Source organism: Scyliorhinus torazame, chromosome 8, assembly GCF_047496885.1.
Source record: "Scyliorhinus torazame isolate Kashiwa2021f chromosome 8, sScyTor2.1, whole genome shotgun sequence".
NCBI lineage: Eukaryota > Metazoa > Chordata > Chondrichthyes > Carcharhiniformes > Scyliorhinidae > Scyliorhinus > Scyliorhinus torazame.
The window spans coordinates 50,716,298-50,739,436 of NC_092714.1; the positions used below are offsets into that span (position 1 = coordinate 50,716,298).

The 23,139-nt window shown below is 43.6% G+C and overlaps 1 protein-coding gene across 1 annotated transcript in view; it reads right to left on the minus strand.

Moving 5' to 3' along the window:
• Positions 1 to 19,849, minus strand: part of zbtb11 (zinc finger and BTB domain containing 11) — a 46,509-nt gene extending 26,660 nt beyond the window's left edge. Inside the window, exons 1-7 of the mRNA XM_072513588.1 lie at positions 19,336 to 19,849; positions 11,614 to 11,852; positions 9,840 to 10,071; positions 6,861 to 7,774; positions 3,783 to 3,959; positions 2,142 to 2,348; positions 234 to 378 (exon numbers count right to left, since the gene is read on the minus strand). Of these exons, the coding sequence (XP_072369689.1) occupies positions 234 to 378; positions 2,142 to 2,348; positions 3,783 to 3,959; positions 6,861 to 7,774; positions 9,840 to 10,071; positions 11,614 to 11,852; positions 19,336 to 19,645 (2,224 nt within the window). The 5' untranslated portion in view covers positions 19,646 to 19,849. The remainder of the gene's footprint in view (positions 1 to 233; positions 379 to 2,141; positions 2,349 to 3,782; positions 3,960 to 6,860; positions 7,775 to 9,839; positions 10,072 to 11,613; positions 11,853 to 19,335) is intronic.
• Positions 19,850 to 23,139: the final 3,290 nt, after the last annotated feature.

Here is a 23,139-nt window from a genome sequence, read left to right on the forward strand (position 1 = left end):
TTAGAGTGGCCAATTTCACCTGCTCTGCACAACCTTTCGGGTTGTGGGGGGTGAGACCCACACAGACACGGGGAGAATGTGCAAATTCCACACGGACAGTGACCCGGGGCCGGAATCGAACACGGGTTTTCGGCGACATGAGGCAGCAGTGCTAACGACTGCACCACCGTGCTGCCCACCCCATCAACCATGGACTATCAACTATGTTTTCTGACACACCTTTATTTTCTTACCTGTGTGAACACTATTGTGTTCCTGAAGACTACGTTTTGTAGCAAATGATTTTTCACATACTTCACAACTGAATTCCCTTTTACCCTCATGATGAGCCATGTGCAGTCTTAAACTATGTTTATAGCCAAACGTCTTTCCACATATCTAAAAAATGGAGAAAATGAAGTTAAAACACTGGAACATTCTTTCTGTTTTATATTATAACAATCTAAAGTCATCCAATCCTGCGACGAATGTGTTGACTCTCTCGCTGGTAGGAAGAATAAAGGCACACACTATTTTCTAACTGGGGAAAGGCTTCGGAAATCTGAAGCACAAAGGGACTAAGGAGTCTTCATTCAGGATTCCCTTAAGGTTTACATGCAGGTTCAGTTGGCAGTTAGGAAGGCAAATGCAAGGTTAGCATTCATTTCGAGAGGGCTAGAATACAAGAGAAGGGATGTACTTCTGAGGCTATACAAGGCTTTGCTCAGACCCCTTTGGAATATTGGCCCGTTTTGGGCCCCGTATCCAAGGAAGGATGTGCTGGTCTTGGAAAGGGTCCAGAGGACGTTCACAAGAATGAGCCCTGGAATGAAGGCTTGCCACATGAGGAGCGGTTGAGGACTCCTGGTCTGTACTCGATGGAGTTTAGATGGATGGGGGGGGGGGATCGGGATCTCATTGAAACTTATAGAATACTGAGAGGCTGAGATAGGGTGGACGTGGAAAAGATGTTTCCACTGGTAGGAAAGACTAGAACTAGAGGACACAGCCTCATACTGAAGAAACGATCCTTTAAAACTGGGGAGGAGGAATTTATTTAGCCAGGAGCGTGGTGAATCTGTGGAACTCATTGCCGCAGAAGAGCTTATGGGGAGAAGGCAGTAAAATGGGGATGAAAAATATATCAGCCGTGATTGAATGGCAGAGCAGACTTGATGGGCCAAATGGCCTAATTCTGCTCCTATATCTTATAGTCTATTGAATCGCAAACTGTGCCATTATTCAAACACAAGTCAAACCTGTTCCAGTCCTCAAACAGTTTCTGCATTCGTCACTGTACAGAAATAAGAGGGAATTCTGCCAATTTTCTCTTTGTTGACATAATAGTGCAGTGGACAACTAAAGCATCACTACCAGTTCCACAGCGGAAACCAGCTAACCAGTACAGACCTGAAATCAAGCTTGGAGACTTAATGATTTGTTTAAAGATGGAAGCTATAACTCTTGGAACATTGGGTTGATTGTATTAATTTGAAGAAACTGAACAATTTTACACCACATTTTATGTTGATACGATTTAGAAGCGGCGGTAGGCCATTCAGCCTCTCGAGTCTGCTCCAGCATTCAATAAGATCATGGCTGGTCTGATTGTGGCCTCAACTTCACATTCCACCTACCCCCATAACCTACAACTCCAACTTAGTTAAGAATTTATCTACTATGCCTTATAAACTCATTGACCCTGCTACCAACATTCTCTGGGGAAGAGGATACCAAAGGTTCATGGCTCTCAAAGGAAAGATTCTCATCTCTACCTTAAATGGGGATCCCTTATTTTTATTTGGTGTCCACTAGTTCTAGTCTCTCCTAACTGTAGCAAAGCATCCCTATTTCAATATTACATTCCTCTTACAATAAACAACAACATTCCATTTGTCTTCCTAATCACTTGCAATACCTGCATACTAATTTACTGTGATTCATGTACCAGGAAACCCAGATCCCTCTGTACACTGAGCATGTCAAGTGTCTATAATGTAAAAAATACTGCTGGTCCTAGCTTTATGTTTCACTCAATTCCTTCATCACTACAACAATGTACATTTATATAGTATTTTTTAAACATAGGAAAATATCTCTCGGCACTATTACTGAAGTTCTCTTTAAAATATGAACTGAAATCTATCATAATAGATTCTCACCTTGCACACATGTGGCTTGACACCTGTGTGTTTAAGCATATGAAGTCGTAGATTATATGGCTTGGGCAATGTTTTTCCGCAGATATCACAGATGAACTGTCGCTTTGTCCTTCCTCCAGGACTCTCATCTATTTGCTCATTGTTCCGTTTGTGCCGTAGAAGATGAGAAAGGAGTGACGCTTTATAGAGGAATTCCTTCTCACAGAGCTAAAGCAATAGGGAAATAGTTAACTAAGATTGCTGTCATAGTAGAAAAAGTCTTGACACAGGAATGCAAACTTCAAAGATTGCATGAATTTTAATTGCCAAGGTTGTTTTCTTCTAGGGTGGTGCAGTGGTTAGCACTGCTGCCTTACAGCGCCAAAGACCCGGGTTCGATCCTGGTCACGGTCCGTGTGAAGTTTGCACATTCTCCCTGTGTTTGCGTGGGTCTCACCCCCACAACCCAAAGATGTGCAGGGTGGATGGATTGGTCATGCTAAATTGCCCCTGACTTGGAAATTCAAAAAGTTTGTTTTCTTCTGCCAATACTTCCTCCTTTCAGTAATGCAGTACATCTCCAGAGGCATCAGTTGCCATTTGATACCTAGCTCAAGAAGCCATTCGTTATTTGTGGACATCCAGAATGTGTGTTGTTGCATCATAGGAAGTTTCAGAGACAAGCTCAATCATAGATGTTAGCAGACCAAGGCAGGCCAGCAGCACGGTTCAATTCCCGTACCAGCCTCCCCAAACAAGCGCCGGAATGTGGCGACTAAGGGCTTTTCATAGTAACTTCATTTGAAGCCTACTTGTGACAATAAGCGATTTTCATTTCATACATGCACAATGGAGTTAGGATGAACAAAGAACAAGAACAAAGAAATGTACAGCACAGGAACAGGCCCTTCGGCCCTCCAAGCCCGTGCCGACCATACTGCCCGACTAAACTACAATCTTCTACACTTCCTGGGTCCGTATCCTTCTATTCCCATCCTATTCATATATTTGTCAAGATGCCCCTTAAATGTCCCTATCGTCCCTGCTTCCACTACCTCCTCCGGTAGTGAGTTCCAGGCACCCACTACCCTCTGCGTAAAAAACTTGCCTCGTACATCTACTCTAAACCTTGCCCCTCTCACCTTAAACCTATGCCCCCTAGTAATTGACCCCTCTACCCTGGGGAAAAGCCTCTGACTATCCACTCTGTCTATGCCCCTCATAAAATTATTATGAATTATCATGAATTAACTCAGTACAAATTAGATGTAGATCTATATGGAGCAGTACCATATAATGCCTAAAGATTTAATTTTGAAGCCATAAATAAAATAATTCACCGATTTTGGAAAAAATCCGATATGTCTTGTTCTTCCTCGCCATCCTTACTACAGATCTGAAGTATCAGGACAGTCATTCACTAATAGGTGCAAAAAAACACCTTTATTGCAGGTAACAATAATGTACAGTAGCAAATGAGCAGCTTTATTGGAATGAAGACAGTAAAATTATTACACAAGTAATTTTGCTGAGTCTAAAATTTGGATTCTGTGGACGTTTACAGAAACTACACAGAACCAAAATAATTGGTTCCATCAGCGACACAGGCAATACTAGAATAATTATTGAATTAGATTTTTTTTTATTCCTCAGAATTCTTACCGGACATTTAAATTCTTTGGTTCTGTTGTGGGTCATGATATGCATCATCAAGGTGTAACGTTTTGGGAAGGTCTTTCCACACTCATTACATTTATGCTCCATCTCTACATCATCTCCCTCTATGGCTGTTCGTTTTGGTTGCATCTTTCTACCTCTCTTCACCAATTTCTGGGCAACCTGGGGAAGAAATACTTTCACATGTTAGTGGGTTAAGAAGTACAAGGCTTAAGTAATGCAAACTCAGCTCATTTTATAGGCTTTCAGAGCACCGTACGGTTCAATTTTGTGATGACACATCAGGATTGTCCAACACCTTTTCGCTCAGGGGGCCACATTTGCATGTTTTTCTTACTAAAGGGCGAACGAGCATATTTTGGAAAGATGAACACATTTCAGAAAGATAACGTTTGCTAAAAGAATGAAATGAATTTACAGTTTAAAGCAATGTCATAGCAATAAATTGCTGTGCTAAAAAAAGAGTAAGCAATAAAAAAATTGTCAGAATGTTGGAGGGTCAGTGTATGTGGGTGCGAGTGCGTGCATATGTGTTGGTGTGTGGCGGTGAGAGTGAGTGAGGAAAGGGCAATCTAGCGTAAGTCAGACTCACACTTGGCCCCACCCACACTCCCATCCAGTCAGTCAGGAATTTCACCCAGGAGATGTGGGAGACAAGCCAGGAATAATCAGGTCTGGAGGTAACAAAGACATGGATGAGGGTTTCAGTAGTAGACAAGAAGAGTTGGGGTGGAGACAGGGAGATATAATCGAGGTTGGAACAGGCAGTCTAAGTGACAGCATGGATGTGGTTCAAAGCTCATTGTGTCTGTGAACAGTCTGACACAACCTCAGATAATTTCCAGAACACTTTTCTCTTTTTCAAATAGCATCATCGGATTTTTCTAAACATCATAGGTAGTTTAATGCCTCCTGAAAGACAGAACCTGTGATAATACTGCACTCCTTCAGTACTATTAAAATGTCAGCCAAGATTATGTGCTAAGTCCAGGTGGATGGCTTCAACCTACAAGTTTTTGACTCAGGGCTAGAGAGTTGTCACAGAATCAAGCACACTACATTCTCATTTCAACCAAAATGGAAAAAGTGTTTCCCCACAAGTCAATCTATACTGGAACTTATACATAAAGTATGTTTCATACTTCACATATCCTTGACGTTAAATAATTTCTCTTGCTCAAAGGAATATTATGCACATTATTATCAGCCCAAAAGCTGTCAAAAAGCCGCACAGTGCTTCAGTAGTTTCACTGCCTTTGAAAAAAAATCATACTGGGTCTATTAAAGCGGAGCGCAAACCTTGTTAAATAATCTCTTAACAGAGCCTATTTTTGAAACCTATCTTTGACTGCTGAGAGACTGATCAACTCGTTAAAACAAAAGGTTAAAAAAATGTTGACAAGTAAATAGGCCCAGAGCACAAGTTTTCCTCTGCCCTTTCAATCAATCCCTGAATATGCATTTCAGTCACTGGCCTCCCAGGTTGAAGGGGGTACAACACTCCCTCTGTAAAACACTTATATTGTTTCTATTTTTCTTTTATAACCCCCAAGTTTAACATTGCCTAAGGAACTGGATCAGCTGCAAAAATCTTGTTTCGGTCAAGATAGGTCAAGCCAATTGTGACACCCACTCACTATCAGTAAACTTAGTATGTCCCTGTGGCTCAAGTACTCAGTGAAGCACTGATGGAGAAACCATCTTTTTTATTTGTTTTAGATAACAGCTCACTTTATTGAAATTGCAAGAAGAAAAATAATTCTTCCAAAATAAAAGAAAATGTCATTATATTGGCCATTTAATCAGAGCTGAAAATCTAGAGCTCGCTCATAAAGGGCAAAGTGGAGGGCAGCAGAAAGAGAAGTTGACTATGGCTTAGTTGGACCTCGCAGAGTGGTTGTAGACAAGTCACAGTGGTTGTGCGACACTGGCGCAAGACAGATGAGCGTGACACACAAAGACAACAGATCTCTGGTAGCAGCCGTATTCTTGATCATTTTGAGCCATTCACAATGCAAATAAACCCCAACCATTTCTAATTATAGAGAAAATTATTGCTAAGTCGCTCCATGTAAAATCATTTTGCTTTAATGTTTTTCATTGTAGAATCTTTTAAAAATCAATTTGCTTCACCATTTTCAGTTTTATGTGGTTTGCATCTTGGCCCTGGCCCCCACTGGCTCAGTTGCTGCTACATTCTGTTGCTGGAGCCGCTGCTGCAGTCAGGCCCAGGCTGCGGGGAGAGTGTGAGGTCTGACATCCAGGAATAGGAACGCAAGGCAGTGTCGGGACGCTGCCAGCCACTGATCAGGTGATTAAATATGAGTAACCCAGAGTTGGGGCTTGGTAAGGTGTCCCTGTAGACAGTCAGAAAGGGGACCAGACTCTGGGCAGACAGAAAGTGGCAGAGGTAGAGAGAGAGAGGGGAGGAGAGAGTGAGAGGGGGTGAGAGAGAGGGGGAGAGAGAGAGAGGGGGAGAGAAAAAGAGAGTGAGAGAGAGGTAGAGAGAGGGGGGGGGGGGGGAGAGAGAGAGAGGGATAGGGAGAGACAAAAGTAAGCAAAAGTTGAGTGGAGGTTGAGGAGTGCGGTGGGGGGTGAGGCACAGATGCTGAGCTACTCCTGGCTTGTTTGGTGATTCAGTGTTATCTAATTTGAATGCATATAGCATTTCTGTTATATTCAGTGATTTATTTTATTGTGCAAATTATTCTAATTAGGAATGCACTGTGCTGAACGATAGATAGATCAACATCTACACTGGACATTTCTTGCCTAGCATAATCAAAGGAACCTAATTCTTGCTTCAGTATTATTTCCGATGGGAACCCAGGATTCACCTAAAGTCACAATTTTCAGGAATGCAACCACAACTGAGGGCTTCCTGAAGCTTTGTATTCAGGGTCTTAATATTGCTTAACCCAATATTCTGCAAAAATCAGACAAGGAGTGTATGTAGTAAACTACAAACATTAAGTAAACATGATAATAGACTTGGATTATTATATCTGCAAAATACCCATTACCCAAAACTTCCTTAATAGTCCACAGTTTAAAATTTCATACCTGTTGTGTTGCAGATTTCAGGTTAGTTTTCCTGGCCCTCAGCTTCTTCTCAGTACCTTTGTGCAATCGAATGTATCCACCTTCAGCCAGTGTACGTTGTCGTAACCTGCTTTTGTAAGTATCATCTAAGAGGCATTTGGAAGAAGAAGCAACAGCAACTTTCGGAATTTTCTGTTTGTCGTGCAGTTTTGGTGGCCTACCACGCTTTCGTTTTGGCACATCTGACACATTGCTATTCAGGGTGTCCACAGACTCCTCTTTGACTTGATTTTCATTCTCATTCCCATTAACAACAGGTGTGTCCAGCTGTACATCATCAGTGGGAGTTTCTGTCACTTCCTTGGCATTAGTCTCTGTGCTTTCCAGATCTGGCACACTTATAGTGGACTCCACGGGTTCAGTTTTGTCATTAGCCTGGCTGTTTTCATCATTATTGCCTTCTGCAGGACACTCCAGACTATCTTGACTTGGCTGAACTGTCAGTTCTTCAGCTGCCGGTGTCTCTTCTGATTCATGCACTACTGCTTCATTTCGGGTCTCATCTTCCATACTGGATGGAGGGGCTTCAGCGGGTACAGGAATTTTTACAGACTTCTGAAGTACCATGGTTATGGAGCCATCCGCAACATTTTCATTAGTTTCAGGCTCCTGATGTTCCAAAGTATTAACATCCATAGGCATCTCCGCATCTGGGGTGTTGACTCTAGAATTAAGAGTTTTCACATCTCCTTTTTGGTACACTGTAATTTTCCTTTCTTCCAGTTGCTTGTGTACATGCTCGCATATCTCCAGAACCTCATGCATCAATAGGTGTCGTGCCAGTGTGGCAACATCAGCCATGTGGCAGAAATCAAATGCCAACACAGATGTGTAGGCAAATTCCAACAAGGGCAGAAAACTTGTCTTATTAAACCCTAGAAGGGAATTAAAAGTGCAGTATTTTACATAACATCTCAATTAATTTTTTTAATTAGACTGATCATCAGATTCTTTCAGCTTTTGGGAGGCAAATCTGAGGTAGGCTCACTGCAGTATGCGAAAAGTCAAATGTGAAAACCTGACGACAACAAAATTAAAGAGGAGTCCATCAGAGGAGAAAATAGTTACACATATTAGCCCTAGTTACACTGGGGCTGTTTAGCACAGGGCTAAATCGCTGGCTTTGAAAGCAGACCGAGGCAGGCCAGCAGCACGGTTCAATTCCCGTAACAGCCTCCCCGAACAGGCGCCGGAATGTGGCGACTAGGGGCTTTTCACAGTAACTTCATTGAAGCCTACTTGTGACAATAAGTGATTTTCATTTCATTTCACATAAGCAAGTTATCAAATCTATTATCATTCAATTCAAAATGTTAAGAATTTTTTCCAATTAAGGGGCAATTCAGGGTGGCCAATCCACCTACCCTGCACATGTTTGGGTTGTGGGGGCGAAACCCACGCAAACACGGGGCGAATGTGCAAACTCCACACAGACAGTGACCCAGAGCCGGGATCGAACCTGGGACCTAGGTGCCGTGAGGCAGCAGTGCTACCCACTGCTTCGCGGTGCTGCCCACTTAAGAAAGAAAAGCTAATTTTTTTTGATATAAAATGAAATAATAACATGGAACCCATCATGCCAAAGTGAAAATAATTATGAATATACCAATTCCAAATAGATGGCAGCTTATTGTGTTCAAGCACCAACATGAAATGCTGGTTTGATTTCAAAATATCAATTTCAGTTCTGTCACTGCAGGAATCACTGACCAAGAATCAAACATGTCACCATGAAAAGGGGAAAAAATGAGAATACAGCACCTTTCACATTTTATGGGGCTGCTTCAACACATTGCTGGTGATATCTGGGACTGAATTGCCTGGCCTCTTGACCATATAGTGTGCATGCACCAAGATGACTAAACAGATTGTAATACAGAAATAAAGCAGGATATAATTCAAATTGCAACTACAGCATTTCTGCAATTAAACTGCAAGATTAAAAGAATATTAAATGAACTTCATTACTTCCCTCGCACCTCATTTCCGATAATTATTACCATTTGTCACTGAAATGTAAATGTGAACAAAAGGGGGAGGATGATGAACTTCAAACTATTTGCATTCATTTTTAAAATCAAAGTGATCACCAAGTTCTTTCAGGTCTTGTAGGACCAACTAAGGAACTTCCACTGCAGTATATTTGAAGCCTGATGACAACAGAATTGATGAGCAAAATTCACCAATGGGGAAAAAATAAGTTGTACATAAGCTATCAGAAAGAACCCCATTCAATTCAGGATGTTGACTTTGGGTAGGGTGCTCTTTCCAAGAGCCGGTGCAGACTCAATGGGCTGAATGGCCTCCTTCTGCACTGTAAATTCAATGATAATCTATGATTAATCTAGGACACATGTTCGGCACAACATCGTGGGCCGAAGGGCCTGTTCTGTGCTGTATTTTTCTATGTTCTATGTTCTATAAGAAAGAAAAGCTAAATATATTAGATATAAAATTGATTAATAATAGGGAGTCTATCATCTCTGACTTGGCGGCAGGTAGCAGAGGATGGTTCAGTTTATAATTAAATAACTGAGCTGTCATTGGAGCTATCAAGATCATCAGCCCCTGTGGAATTGGACTCCAGCTGGGTCATGTGGGGATGTTAATGCCTTCAGGTCTTGAAGGTAACAAAGATAGGTCAAAGAAGAGAGAGCAGTGTCAGAGTGAAAGAAAAGAAAAACAAACATATCTTAATTACATTCTGTCACTGGCTTCATTAAATCCATCAGAATTAACATGCTTTAATTAATATTGACCATGGCAAAATAGGATTTAATAGTCTAGTACTTCTGATGGAACAAAGCATGCACATTCTACTCAGCAAGAATAAACCCTCAATCCTTAGCAAACGTGAAACCACTTACCGTTGTACCGATAATAATTACTACAATTCATAGCCATAATGATCACCTACAAAATTATTTAATTATTCCATACCTGAAAGATCGACAACAGCTTCATGACTGGAGACTGCCCCCTTTTCAATGAAGAGTTCTCGAAAATATTCGCTGCTTGCTGCCAGAATGGACTTGTGTGCTTTGTACTCCTCTCCCTCAATCAGGAGTGTGACATCACAGAACTGGTTGAGTAGCCTCTGAACGTTCAATTGCTCTAACACTAATTGACAGTGCTTTTCAGATTCCTGCTTCACAAGGCCTTTGCTATCCACCTGAATAAATTGATTTACAGTATTTGTATATTTCAAAATGTGCTAAAATAATTTAAGTCAATTAATAACTGAGTAGTTATCAACTAATTGAAGAACCACAAAATACCTTCTACTGTTATCCATCTAGCTCCCTTAGAGATCTTTAAAATTAATGGTTTTGATAGGGCAGATATAGAGAATATGTTTCCACTTATAAAGGAGTGCAAATCTGGGGATGATAAATATACTCCTGTCACTACAGATCCAGTAAATAACTTGGGAAGTTTCTTTACTCAGAGTGTGGAATGTGCTACAACGTGGAGCGTTTGAAGGAAGTAGCATGGATGTAGCTTTGGGGATACAAGATAAGTACATGAGGGAGAAAGGCATAGGTATGCTGATATCATGACATATTGAGCATGCCATACATAGGCATTGTCAAAATAAATGTTTAACAGCTCAAGAATAATCAGTCTGGGCATCATGGCGGCGCAGTGGGTTAGCCCTTCTGCCTCACTGCGCCGAGGTCCCAGGTTCGATCCCGGCTCTGGGTCACTGTCCGTGGTGTTTGCACATTCTCCCCGTGTCTGCGCCCCCACAACCCAAAGATGTTCAGAGTAGGTGAATTGGCCAAGCTAAATTGCTCCTTAATTGGAAAAAATTAGTTGGGTCCTCTAAATTTATTTTAAAAAAAGAATAGTCAGTCAACAGAATGTTTCCTCTATTAAGTTATCTTGATTGCAAATGCTTTATATTATTTACTATATTACACTTCAAACAAATGAACTTTACTGGTGAACATTTTTTTTCTAATTCAACTTGCATTGTGTGGCACGTACATAGAACATACATGCAGAAGGAGGCCATTCGGCCCATCGAGTCTGCACAGACCCACTTAAGCCCTCACTTCCACCCTACCCCATAACCCCATCTAACCTTTTTGGTCATTACGGGCAATTTATCATGGCAAATCCACCTAACCTGCACGTCTTTGGACTGTGGGAGGAAACCGGAGCACCCGGAGGAAACCCATGCAGACACGGGGAGAACGCGCAGACTCCGCACAGAAAGTGACCCAGCGGGGAATCGAACCTGGGACCCTGGCACCGTGAAGCCACAGTGCTATCCACTTGTGCTACCGTAATAGAATTCTTTCTGATATCACATCTACTGGTACCCCTTTATCTATTCTACTAGTTACATCTTCAAAAATCTCTAATAAACTTGTCAAGCACTATTTCTCTTTCATAAAACCATGATGGACTTTGTCTGATCATACTAGGAAAAGAGAGAGGATGGAAGTTGGGGTCAAAGGAAAAACTCTACATGTGTCGTTTCTCAAAGGTATTTTTACAGCTCCCATTTTTAGTTAACAAATTGGGTTAGGTTCTCCGTGGTTGTCATTGTAAATGATTCAAAGTGAACATAACACATTTTTTCCTCTCATTAACAGTTTGTTACTTTACTTTGTATTGGGCAGGTATGGAGCTATTTTGCCTCTACCCTTTCCTAAAGGAAACTTTTAACAGATCAATCTACGGGTTAGAACAAAATATTACTTACAAATACCAATTCTTGCTTTGGGACGTTTTTTTTCTTGGTAGGTCGTGGAGGAACATTGGATCTTCCCTCAGAATTACTCAATTCATCATCAGTTTCATTGCTATCCTCCAGCATCGGGGTATCTATTCCCAGCTGCTCCAGGATTTCCATTGTATCGGCAGACACCGACTTGTTTCGATCGACTTTCTCCTTGCATGGAATACATTCTCGGATATAGTCTTTCACTTGCTTAAAAATACCTGAAAATAAAACAAAATGTCATCAGAAATATAGAAGATTTGCAGGTGCACAGAGTCAGTTCTCCCAATTCCATGAAAAAAACCTAAAGTGCAGAGGAAATAAATGCAAAGTTGGGACCATAAAATTTAACATTTATGATTCACTGACAATTAGTCTTTGAAAGGCAAACTTAACTCAGTTTGAACCAAGTTTTAAAAAGTACTAAATTGCACTTTAAAAAAATATTTTCCAAAACCCACTATCATGAATAGAATGAGATATTTTCTGTGTAGTTTTCCTTATCGAGTGGAAAACTGAAATCCAAACCAGATTTCAAATATTTTACATTGAAAAAAAAACTGTGTAGGGTTGGTGCCACTTTAATAACCTAATCACAATTGTACAAAATATTATTTTTTCTATCTCATCTCCCACATGCTTTTCTGTAGGTCCTTTCAAATCACAAAACACCAAAAAAATAAACACACCATACAATATTCTGTATATGTCACACTTCAAGAGTTTACAATGCCCTTGGATGAAACATTTAAACTTAAAATATCATCTAAGTGAATCCTTTACTCAATGAAATTCTGCTTTGTTCATGATATAACAGTCCCTTCTCTAATTTGCTGTACCTTGATCAAAATATGGGAAAGAATATTCATTCTGGTGCTTCTGGGGATGTTATTAGAAACTGAGCATAAGCAACAAAAGTTGAACTATGTCACAATTGTTTCCTGCTCCCTGGAAAATAATTTTTGCTCACCGTCTCCTCCGGACAGCCAACAAAGAGATTGGAAATGCCCACATACAAGTAGTTTTTAGGGCATGCAGTTCCTGTCCACAAACCTTCTGACCTCATCCTGATTTTAGGCATACTTTTTGTAATTAGCTATGTCAGAAATGCTAAACTAGTCGCTATGTCAACTGTCACAACAAATTCAAGCTTCCAGCCACTACATGACCCTGTGGAATGATTTTCTTAAATCTCTTGTATATCAAACTTATATACATCAAGTGAACCTGGGCAACCTACTGTTCAGAAATAAAAAACAGTATTGTAAAAATGCATTTTTCTACCATTGCAAGACTAATGCCGTCAATGCCACTCCACAATCTGCTGAAATTGAGCTGACCATGATGGACCCTTTTCAACTTACAAAAGGGACACCTTATCACTGTTATGCAGTTTCCTCCTCAAAAACTGACAAAGTTTGGTTATGGTTGACAGTACTGATCTGAATGCAACATAAATATCCAGTTGGAAGACTACTTCTGTTGCCCTCTCCTCCTCTACAACTTTCAGGAAATATTTTAGGCAGTAGTATGAGAAATTTGAAACATAACATGTGATGAATGTAAAAACCTTCGTAGAAACAGGTTACCGAAGTTATGGCCTCCAAAGCTTCCATTAATATGAGTTTCAATTCATGTCTGTCTGTATCTGTTATGAACTAATTGATAGAGTTTGAGAGATGTGATTGGTATTTCTAAAGAGCTTTTAATGCAAGAAACATCCGAAGACACTTCATATCAGTGTTATAATGAAAGTTTTGATGCCAAGCCATGTAAGGCAGATGGCCTTGGTCACAGGTAGGTTTTAAGGAGTACCTTAAAGGAAGAAAGATGGATGAGTACATTTACAGAGGGAACCCCAGAGCTTGGCGCCTTAACTGCTGAAGACATGATCACCGATGGTGCAGTGATGAAAAGTAGAGATGGTCAAGAGTACAAAATAGAGGATATGAAAATAGAGAAGTACTTATATTAGCACATAGCCAGGGGCCCAGGCTCAATTTCAGCCTTGGGTCACTGTCTGTCTGGAATTTTTATGTTCGCTGCATGTCTGTGTGGGTTTCCTCTGGGTGCTCTGGTTTCCTCCCACAATCCAAAGACGTACAGGTTAGATGGATTGGTCATGCAAAATTATCCCTTGGTGTCCAAAAGGTTAGGTGGGGTTACTGGGGACATGGGCTAAGATAGGTGCTCTTTGGGAGGGTTGATGCAGACTCAATGGGCCAAATGGCCACTCTCTGTACTGTAGGGATTCTATGATTCAATCTGAGGATTGTGCGAGAAGTTACAAAGATAGGGAGGGGTGTGGCCATAGAGGGATTTGAAAACAAGGATGAGAATTTTAAAAGTAAAGCATTATATAACTGGGAACCATGTAGAACAGTGAGCAAAGGTATGATGGATACATTGGACTTGGTAGGTTAGGACACAGACAGATGTGTCTTGCATGCTTCACATTTATTGATAGTAGTATATGCGAGGGGAAACAACAGTGCATTGGAATAGTCAAGTCTAGAGGAGTTAAATGCATGAATTACAGGGTCAGTAAACAAACTGTGGCAGGATTGAGCTGGGTAATATTACAGAGATGGAAATAGGCTGTTTTAGTGATGGCGTGAATATGTGGTCATATGCCACCAAGGTCATGATCAATATGGTTCAGCCAAAGACATTTGTCACTGACAAGCAGGAGCAGCAGTGTGTACCATCTACAAGGTCCACTGCAGTAATTCATCAAAGTTCCTTAGGCAGCACCTTCCAAACCTATGACCACTACCTTTAAGAAGGATAAGAGCAGCAGATACCTGGGAACACCACCATCTGGAATTTCCCACTCGCCATCCCGACTTGGAAATATATCGCCGTTCCTTCACTGTTGCTGGTTCAAAACCCTGGAACTCCCTACCTAACAGCACGGTGGGTGTACCTACATCTCAGGGAATGCAGCGCTTCAAGAAAGCAGCTCACCACCACCTTCTGAAGGCCAACTAAGGATGGGCAATAAATGTTGGGCTCCCAAGTGAAGCCCACATCCCATAAATGATTTTTAAAAATTTGGTTACATAACAAAGTTGGAACAGGATGAAAGACAATTGTTGAAATTCTCCGTTTGAGTGATGACGCCGGGACTGAATCACGAGTGTTCTACGTTGACAAAAGTGGTGCCAGTCCTGCAGTAATTCAGGACCCATTAATTGGCTATCACCGGCGCCACGTGGACCTAGTGCAATTCCAATACATGCCATCTGATTCACCGGGGTCGAAACGGCACTAGAGAGGCTGACAAGCTGCAGCCGCATATAAGCACTCCACTCCCGACACACACTCATTCCAGCCAACAAGATGGCACCCCGAAGAGCGGTACCCCGTTTCGCTGATGCAGCGCTTGAGACCCTGCTGGATTCCACGAGAGAGAGCCAGGCATCTTGTTCCCTGGGATGGGAAGGCGACGGCCACCCACGGATGCCAACCTTGCCTGGGTGCAGGTGGCAGAGGCCATGTACCCCACCGCCAGGATTGGCCAGCACTGTCGCAGGAAGCTGCACAACCTCCTCAGGGCAGCTAGGGTGAGTAACCAGATCAGCGCCGCTGGCACCACTTGCGTCCTATACCCATAGCAACCCCCCATGTGGTCCCACCAGGCCGACCGGGCATGGGAGGGCAACACCCCCAGGCCAGCCAGGGTGGGCCACAACCATGTCCCTGGCATCAACCCCCCCCCCAACCCCCCGGACGATCGCTCCCCATCCACCAGCAGGCTGCCCACACCCCACCCCAACAACCATGCCGCTGGCCAGGGACCCTGCAGCCAGGTCACCAGCCACGGACCCCCTGTGCTGCCAGCATCCAAGTGTCTCACACTGTGCATTATCTGCCTCATGGGAGAAGGCGGCCCACAACTGCAGAGAGAGAGACCAGAGGAGGCCCGCCAGATATAACCATACATCTTGTCTTATGCTTTTCAGGATCATCTGGTGATGAGGTGGGCCTAATTGCCATCCCCAACGACGAGGTGGAACCTGCTGATGTCGCGAGCCCCCAGTTGCAGCCCGGGACACCCCGGAGGACACAGCCGGGGACATCACTGACTGTCCAACACCTTCCACCATTGCAGAAACATTCACCTCAGTTGGGCGTGTTAGTGAAGAGGCTCCTGGGGCACTATCTGGTGCACGCCATACACATGCTGCGGTACATCAGGTGGAGGTGGAAATCCCCGAGGGGGCGAATGGTCAGAGGGCGGCAGGGACTAGTTGCTGTTCATTTGGGTCTCGGGCTTCTGGAAACGGCGGTCCCATCAACGCTGGAGATGCAAGAGCAGAGCCAGGGACTACATGAGGGGGTGTCTGCAACCATCCATTGGAGGAGTCCAACCGCTTGCAGGAAGGAGGCGGTGCTGTCAATGCGTGCCACCCAGGCCAACACAGCATGGGTGGTGCCCGTGGTGGAGACCTTGGGAGTGAAGATATCAGCCATGGGTCACAGTCGTGTCCTCCATGGCAGCGAGCATTGCGACCCTGGTCGAGACGAGAGCGGGCCTCCAGGACTGGAAGCGGTAAGGAGCCCCAGAACGCGCTCAAACTGCACCCCTGCCCCTAGGAGTAGCCCGGAATAGACTCTAAAATCTTACTAATAACCAAAGTCAGGCTAACCGGCCTATAATTTCCTGTCTTCTGTCTCCGTCCCTTCTTAAACAGTGGTGTTACATTAGCCATTTTCCAATCCTCTGGGACTCTGCCTGCCTCCAGTGATTTCTCAAAGATCACCACCAATGCCTCCACAATCTCCTCAGCTACTCCCTTCAGGACCCTGGGGTGTAGTCCATCCAGTCCGGGCAATTTATCCAGCTTCAGACCATTTAGTTTGCCCAGCACCTTCTCCTTAGTGATGGCCACTTCACTCACCTCTGCTCCCTGATTCTCATGAAGTTCTGGTATCCCACTGGTGTCTTCCACTGTGAAGATAGATGCAAAGTACCTCTGCCGTTTGTTTGTTCCCTATTACTACTTCTCCAGCCTCATTTTCCAGTGGTCCATTTCCATCCTTGCCTCTCTCTTACCTTTTATATATCTGAAAAAAAACATTTGCAGCCTTCTTTTATATTACTAGCTAGCTTGCACTCATGTTTCATCTTCTCCCCCTTTATTGCTTTTTTAGTTCTGCTTTGCTCGCTTTGAAAGGCTTCCCAATCCTCTGGCTACCCACTAATCCTCCACATTGTATGCGTTTTCCTTTGCTTTTATGCTGTCCTTGACTTCCCTTGTCAGCCATGGATACCTGGTTCTCCCCTTAGCATGTTTCCTCCTTGGGATGACTTGTTGTGTGCCTCCGAATAACTCCCCAAAACTCCGGTCATTGCTGTTCCACTGTCTTTCCTGCTCGTCTCCCCTTCCAATCAACTCTGGCCAGCTCCTCCCTCATGTTTTTGTAGTTACCTTTATTCAATTGTAATACCATTACATCTGATTCCAGCTTCTCCCTCTCAAGCTTCAGGGTGAATTCTATCATATTAAGGTCACTGCCCCCTAAGGGTTCCTTCACCTTAAATTCCCTACTCAAGTCCGCCTCATCACACATCTCAAATCCAGAATTGCTTGTTCCCTAGTGGGCTCTACCATAAACTGCTACAAATAATCATCTTGTAGACAGTCCACAAATTCCTTCTGTTGGGATCTGCTACCAACCTGATTTTCCCAGTCCATCTGCATATTTAAGTCCCCCATGGTTATTGTAATATTGCCTTTCTTATATGCCTTTTTTATCTCCTGATTTATTTTCTCCCCACATCCTGACCACTGCTAGGGAGCCTGTACGTAACTCCCATCAGAGCCCTTTTTACTTTACGATTCCTCAACTCTACCCACACAGATTCTACACCTTCCAACTCTAAATCGCTTCTTGCTAGCGATTTAACTTCATTTCTTACTAAAAATTTCAACCCCGCCCCCTCTATCCATTCTTTTGACAGGACACATATCCTTAGATATTTAGATCCCTGCCTCAATCCCCTTGTAGCTATGTCGCTGTGATGCCCACAACATTATACCCACTAATTTCAATGGGCGCAACAAGCTCATTTACATTGTTTTGTATACTGCGTGCAATTAGGTACACCACCCTCAGTTGTCCGTTGATCACCCAGTCTTCTCATAGCTGTCCCTTTTTTGCTGTGCCTGAAGTTGGGTTCCTGCTGCTTTCTATACTCTCGGCTCTATTACGTGTTCTGGTAACTTTATTAGCCTCTCCTGAGCCCTCGGCCCCTTTAACTTGTTTAAAGTCCTCATCATTGACCTGCACTCTCACCTTTTCCTTTAACTTTGGCTTTCTAATGTTCCATACAACTGAACCCCCCCCCCCCCCCCCCCTTACAGCCTTAGTTATAAGATTCGCCAGGTCTCTGGTCCCAGCTTGATTCAGGTAAAGACCGTCCCATCGGAACTGGGGAGCAGTACTGGTGTCAATGTCCCATGACTTCAAACCCATTTCTCCCACACCAACCTTTGAGCCACGCATTTACCTCTTTAATCTTATTGACCCCGTGCTAATTAGCTTGTGGCCCAGGTAGTAATCCAGAGATTATTACCTTTTTGGTTCTGTTTTTTAATTTAGACCCTAGCTGCTCATATTCCTTCAGGAGAACCTCTATTCTCGTTCTACCAATGTTGTTGGTACCTATGTGGACCACGACACCTGAACCCAAGCACCAGCACAACCTTCTCGATCCTGGTCACAGAGAAGTGTCACAATACATACAAGTTCTGCATCATCTGTAAATTTTGAAATTATGCCTTGCACACCTAAGTCTAGGTCATCAATATAGATCAAGAAAAACAGTGATTCTACACCTACTGATCAATGGGGAATTCAATACCTTCCTCCAGTCCGAAAAAACGTTTACTATTATGGTTTCCTGTTACTGTTAGTTGTTGAAGGGGAAGAGAGTTTAGGAAGAGATTTAAGAAGGTTCAAAGTAGAGAAAAGAAATCTGAGGTTACCTTCTGCATTCTAGGATAATCCTGGAACGGTCAATAGCTGAATTATTATTGCATTATGTCAATACGCGATGGTAGTTGACTAACTAGGTGGACCTTAGATTGTTTTCACCTAGTGATCTGTTCCAAGCAAGCTCATAAGCATTTTTCCATAAGTATCAGCGTTAAAAAGCAACAATAGATGTGGAGCAAATTAAAAGGACTAGACAGATCATAATCATATTTAAAAAGTTATATCAAAACAAGTTAAATCAGGAGGAATGAAAATTGCCATCTAATTATATAAACTACCAACATACAAGACTGGCTCTAATTTATTAAAACAATTTCCACCTAAATCAAGACGGCTGCAGTTTTGTACAAAAACACAATGGGTGGGGGAAAGAGGTGAGTGTTACATAATCAAAATGCCGGCTGTACATTTGAGTATCACGCAAAGCGGCGACTTACAGTTTATCTTTAATCCTGATGAAGGACGTGGGGCAAAAACAAAAGGATTTTTTTGGGGGGGATGGGGTTGCAGTTCCCGACAGCGGCTGTGTTGAGGGAGCTGCGTGTGCGGCCGGACTTGCGCATTAATTATCCGGCCTGTCAGTTGATTAATGGTGCCTGTTCTCGGTCTGCTCTCCCCGCCCCTAGTGTCCTGGCTGCAACTTCCCCACTGCCCCCCGCTTAGGGAGTGTGTGCGTGCATGGTGCCGGCCTCGCCTCACCTCGCCACCAGTAGCTCTGAGAGATGTTCCTCCAGGTCTGCTCCCGGGTGAAGTGGAAGCCCTCGGCGCTCTGGTGGAAGGAGGCGATCAGATCCCGCCGGGTCTTGGCCTCCAGCACCACCTCGAGCTCATCGAACTCGTCGCGGTCCTTGCGCTTCTTCTGGTAGTACAGGGTCCCCCGCCGCACCACGTAGCAGGCGGCGGCCTTGCGGATCTTCCTCTTGACGTTTCCCTCGGTCCCCGGCGCATAAGGTTCCTTCTCGTTGGTCAGGTAGCGGATGATAGCTTTGTAACTCTCCTCGCTCGACATGTCACAGCCCCCGCTGTGGCTGCAGCCGAGGCCTCGTTGGGACGGTCGGAAGACTAAAAGGAAAAGAAAATGAGAGCGGAAAGATTTTTGACGCAAAGCTCGTTCCAGTATTGCTTTTATTTATTTTTTATTGTAGGTGGGCCGCTTTCGGACGGAGGGAGCGGGAAAGGTTTCCTCGGATTGACAAAATGGCTGCTGCACAACCGGAGATGACATCAGCGGGCCGTGACCTCCCCCCTCTCCGAACCGGCTGTACTTGCTCTGTCACCCAGCCCCCCCCGGCGAGCCACAATCGCCTTCATCCCCAGTGGCTTGGCTGGCAGGTCCTTGTGGACGTGCTCAGTCTCTGTGATTCTTGGAGGGGGAATTCTGCCCCAAGAAGCGCCTCCTTCGTTATCCCCTCAATAGGGGAGGGATAAACTGGATTAAAATTGCAAAAGGAAGCCATTCGGCCCATCGAGTCTGCCCCTACCCCCGCCCCATTTCCATAACCCCACCTACCCTTTATGACACTAAGGGTCAATTCATCATGGCCAGTCCACCTAACCTGTACATCTTTGACCAGTGGGAGGAAACCGGGGCACCTGGAGGAAACCCACGCAGACACTGGGAGAAAGTGCAAGCTATGCACAGACAGTGACCCAAGACTGAAATTGAACTTGGGTCCCTGGTGCTGTAAAGTGTTGTATTGCAGCCTTTAAAAGTGATTGGATAAGGGCCTCTTCTGCGCTGTATTCTGTGATACGTGAAGGATAAAGATTGTAGGGAGAGTGGGACTCCATGGGTTGCTCTTCGAAGGGGGCCGGTGCAGATTCTGTGGAACAAATAGTTTCCTGCTGGAAACAAATGGCAGATCAGACAGCTTCGATGAGGAGAAAAATACAATTACGTTTTCAGGATGATGGTCATTTGTCAAAACAACAATTTGCATTTATATAGCCCCTTTCACATTGTAAAGCATCCCGAGGTGCTTCACAGGAGTGCTTTCAAACAAAATTTGGCACAAAGTCGCTAAAGGAGATATAAGGCCAGATGGTTAAAGAGATAGGTTTAAGAAGCATTTGAAAGGAGAGCAGACAGCTGGAGAAGTTTAGAGAAGGAATTCCAATGTTTAGAAAGATTAAGGAAATATAGGGATAAATTTGTGGGAATGCTGGATTCTGGAGGGTTGTGCAGTTAAGGAAGTTTGAAGTGGGGTGAGGTGAGACTACGGTGGGGCTTGGCCTCAAGGGTGAGTATTCAAAATTTCCAGGGGAACCAGTATAGATCTTGAGAGCAGGGGTGTTGAGCAGAACTTTGTGTGAACCAGGACAGGGGCAACAAGTCTTTAAATGAGTTTAGGTAAGAGAGTGGATGATGTGATCCCTGCAAGGATAGCATTGGAATAGTCAAGTTTGGAAGTAGCAAAACATGGATTAAGGTTTCAGCAGCAAATGGGTAGCATTTCTGAAGTGGAGGTAGGGAGTCTTGGTGATGGAGCATAGAGCTTCAGAACCTTGGCTCAAGTTAAAAAAGGATGCAAAGAGACTTGTTCAGCCGAAGACACTTGGCCGAGGGGAGGAAGAGCTGTTATTGAGGCCAGGGACTGGGGTTTGTTGTAGGAACCAAAATCAATGGTTTGAGTTTTCTCAATACTTAATTGGGGAGGCAGTGGCTTAGTGGTATTGTCACTGGACTAGTAATCCAGAGACCCAGAGCTATGCTCTGGGGACCCAGCTTTGAATCCCGCCATGGCAGATGGTGAAATTTGAATTCAATAAGTCTGGAATTAAAAGTCTAAATGGTGACCATGAAAACCATTGTCGGAAAAACCCACTTGGTTCACTAATGCCCTTTCGGGAAGGAAATTTGTTGTGATTACCTGGTTTGGCCTATAAGTGACTCCAGATCCATAGCTGACTCATAAATGCCCTCAGGGATGGGCAATAAATGCTGGTCCAGATGCCCACATCCCATGAACGAATTTAAAAAAAAATTGGAGGGAATTTTAAGCCAGCATCATGACACTTGAAACAGTGGTAGTGAGGCAGTGTGGAATCTGACATTGTACTTTCAGATAGCGTCAAGATGAACATGTAGATGAGAAATGGGAGTCGACCAAAGATAAACCTTTGGGGCACACCATAGGTAATGGCGCAGATGCGAGAAGAAAATATGGTCACCGTGGCAATGTGCAAATTTGCATTGGGTCAAATAGATTATAGTTGAATGTGTGGCACAAAGAATTGTGTGGAAACGTCGGTAGCACAGTGATTCGCACTTTTGCTTCATAGCGCCAGGGACCTGGGTTTGATTCCCAGCTTGGGTCACTGTCTCTGCGGAGTCTACACGTTCTCACCGTGTCTGCATGGGTTTCCTCCCACAAGTCCGGAAAGATGCGCTTGTTAGATGAATTGGTAATGCTGAATTCTTCCTCAGTGTTCCCGAACAGGCGTCATTGTGGCGACTAGGGGATTTTCACAGTAACTTCATTGCAATATTAATGTAAACCTACTTGTGACACTAATAAATATTAAATGTGGACTTCAATTCAAGGGACACTGGCGCTGAGTGATGGAACTGTTACTTTGGGGCAGGTTCCATTTAAACTGAACTGGGATTAGTGTCCTGGTGAATTGATAAACTAGGGCGATAGGGTGTTAATTGAATATATGAAGCGTAAAAGCTTGAACTAATTGCCCAGGCTTTCCCGAACTGTGGATCGTGACCCCCACCCCGCAATATGATTTGGTGTCATGAGTTCCAAGGCAGTCATTGCTGCTTTGGAGCTTGGACTGAGCACTAACAGGTGCGAGGCCCCTTTAAAATCTTTTTTTTCCTATTACTCGACATGGCCAAAGGGACAGATCTTAGGCTTGTTTGCTGCTGCAAAAAGCCTGTGGAAAGGTAGATGTCTTTTTCTTTTTTAAAAACCCTGCAGTTTTAATAATTCTCGCAAGCTAAACTCTCCCCATCCCCTTGCTCAGGAGAGGAAGTTAACCTCTGAAGAGGCATTGATATAGTTTCACATTGGGGATAAGTTTTGGAAGCACAATTGTAGCCAGTGCAGAGGCATGGTTGTATGCTATGGTTGGGAAATAAATATTCCAAGATATTTCATATAAAATGGAAAAGCAGGGGTGGGAAATCTGATAATAAAGAATGACATAAGGACAGTAGTGAGGAGGATCTTGGCTCAGAAGAGCAGGAAGAACCATCAATATGGATAGAGATAAGAAATGACAAGGGGCAGAAAATGCTGGGGGTTTGTTCATCGGCTTCTCCAGAGTAGCTATATTATTCAAGAAATGACAAGCTTGTAACAAAGGCAATGCAGTAATCATTTTAAATCAGTCAATTACAGATCAGAAGTTTAAAGTGTCCATTCGAAAATCATTGATTACTTTATCAGTTACAAAGCCAGAGCTGAATGTGGGGACAGGGGCAAACCCCTAATCCAGCTACTCGTCCGCTCCAGAAACCAATTCAAATTAAATCCAATTCATGGTCCCAAG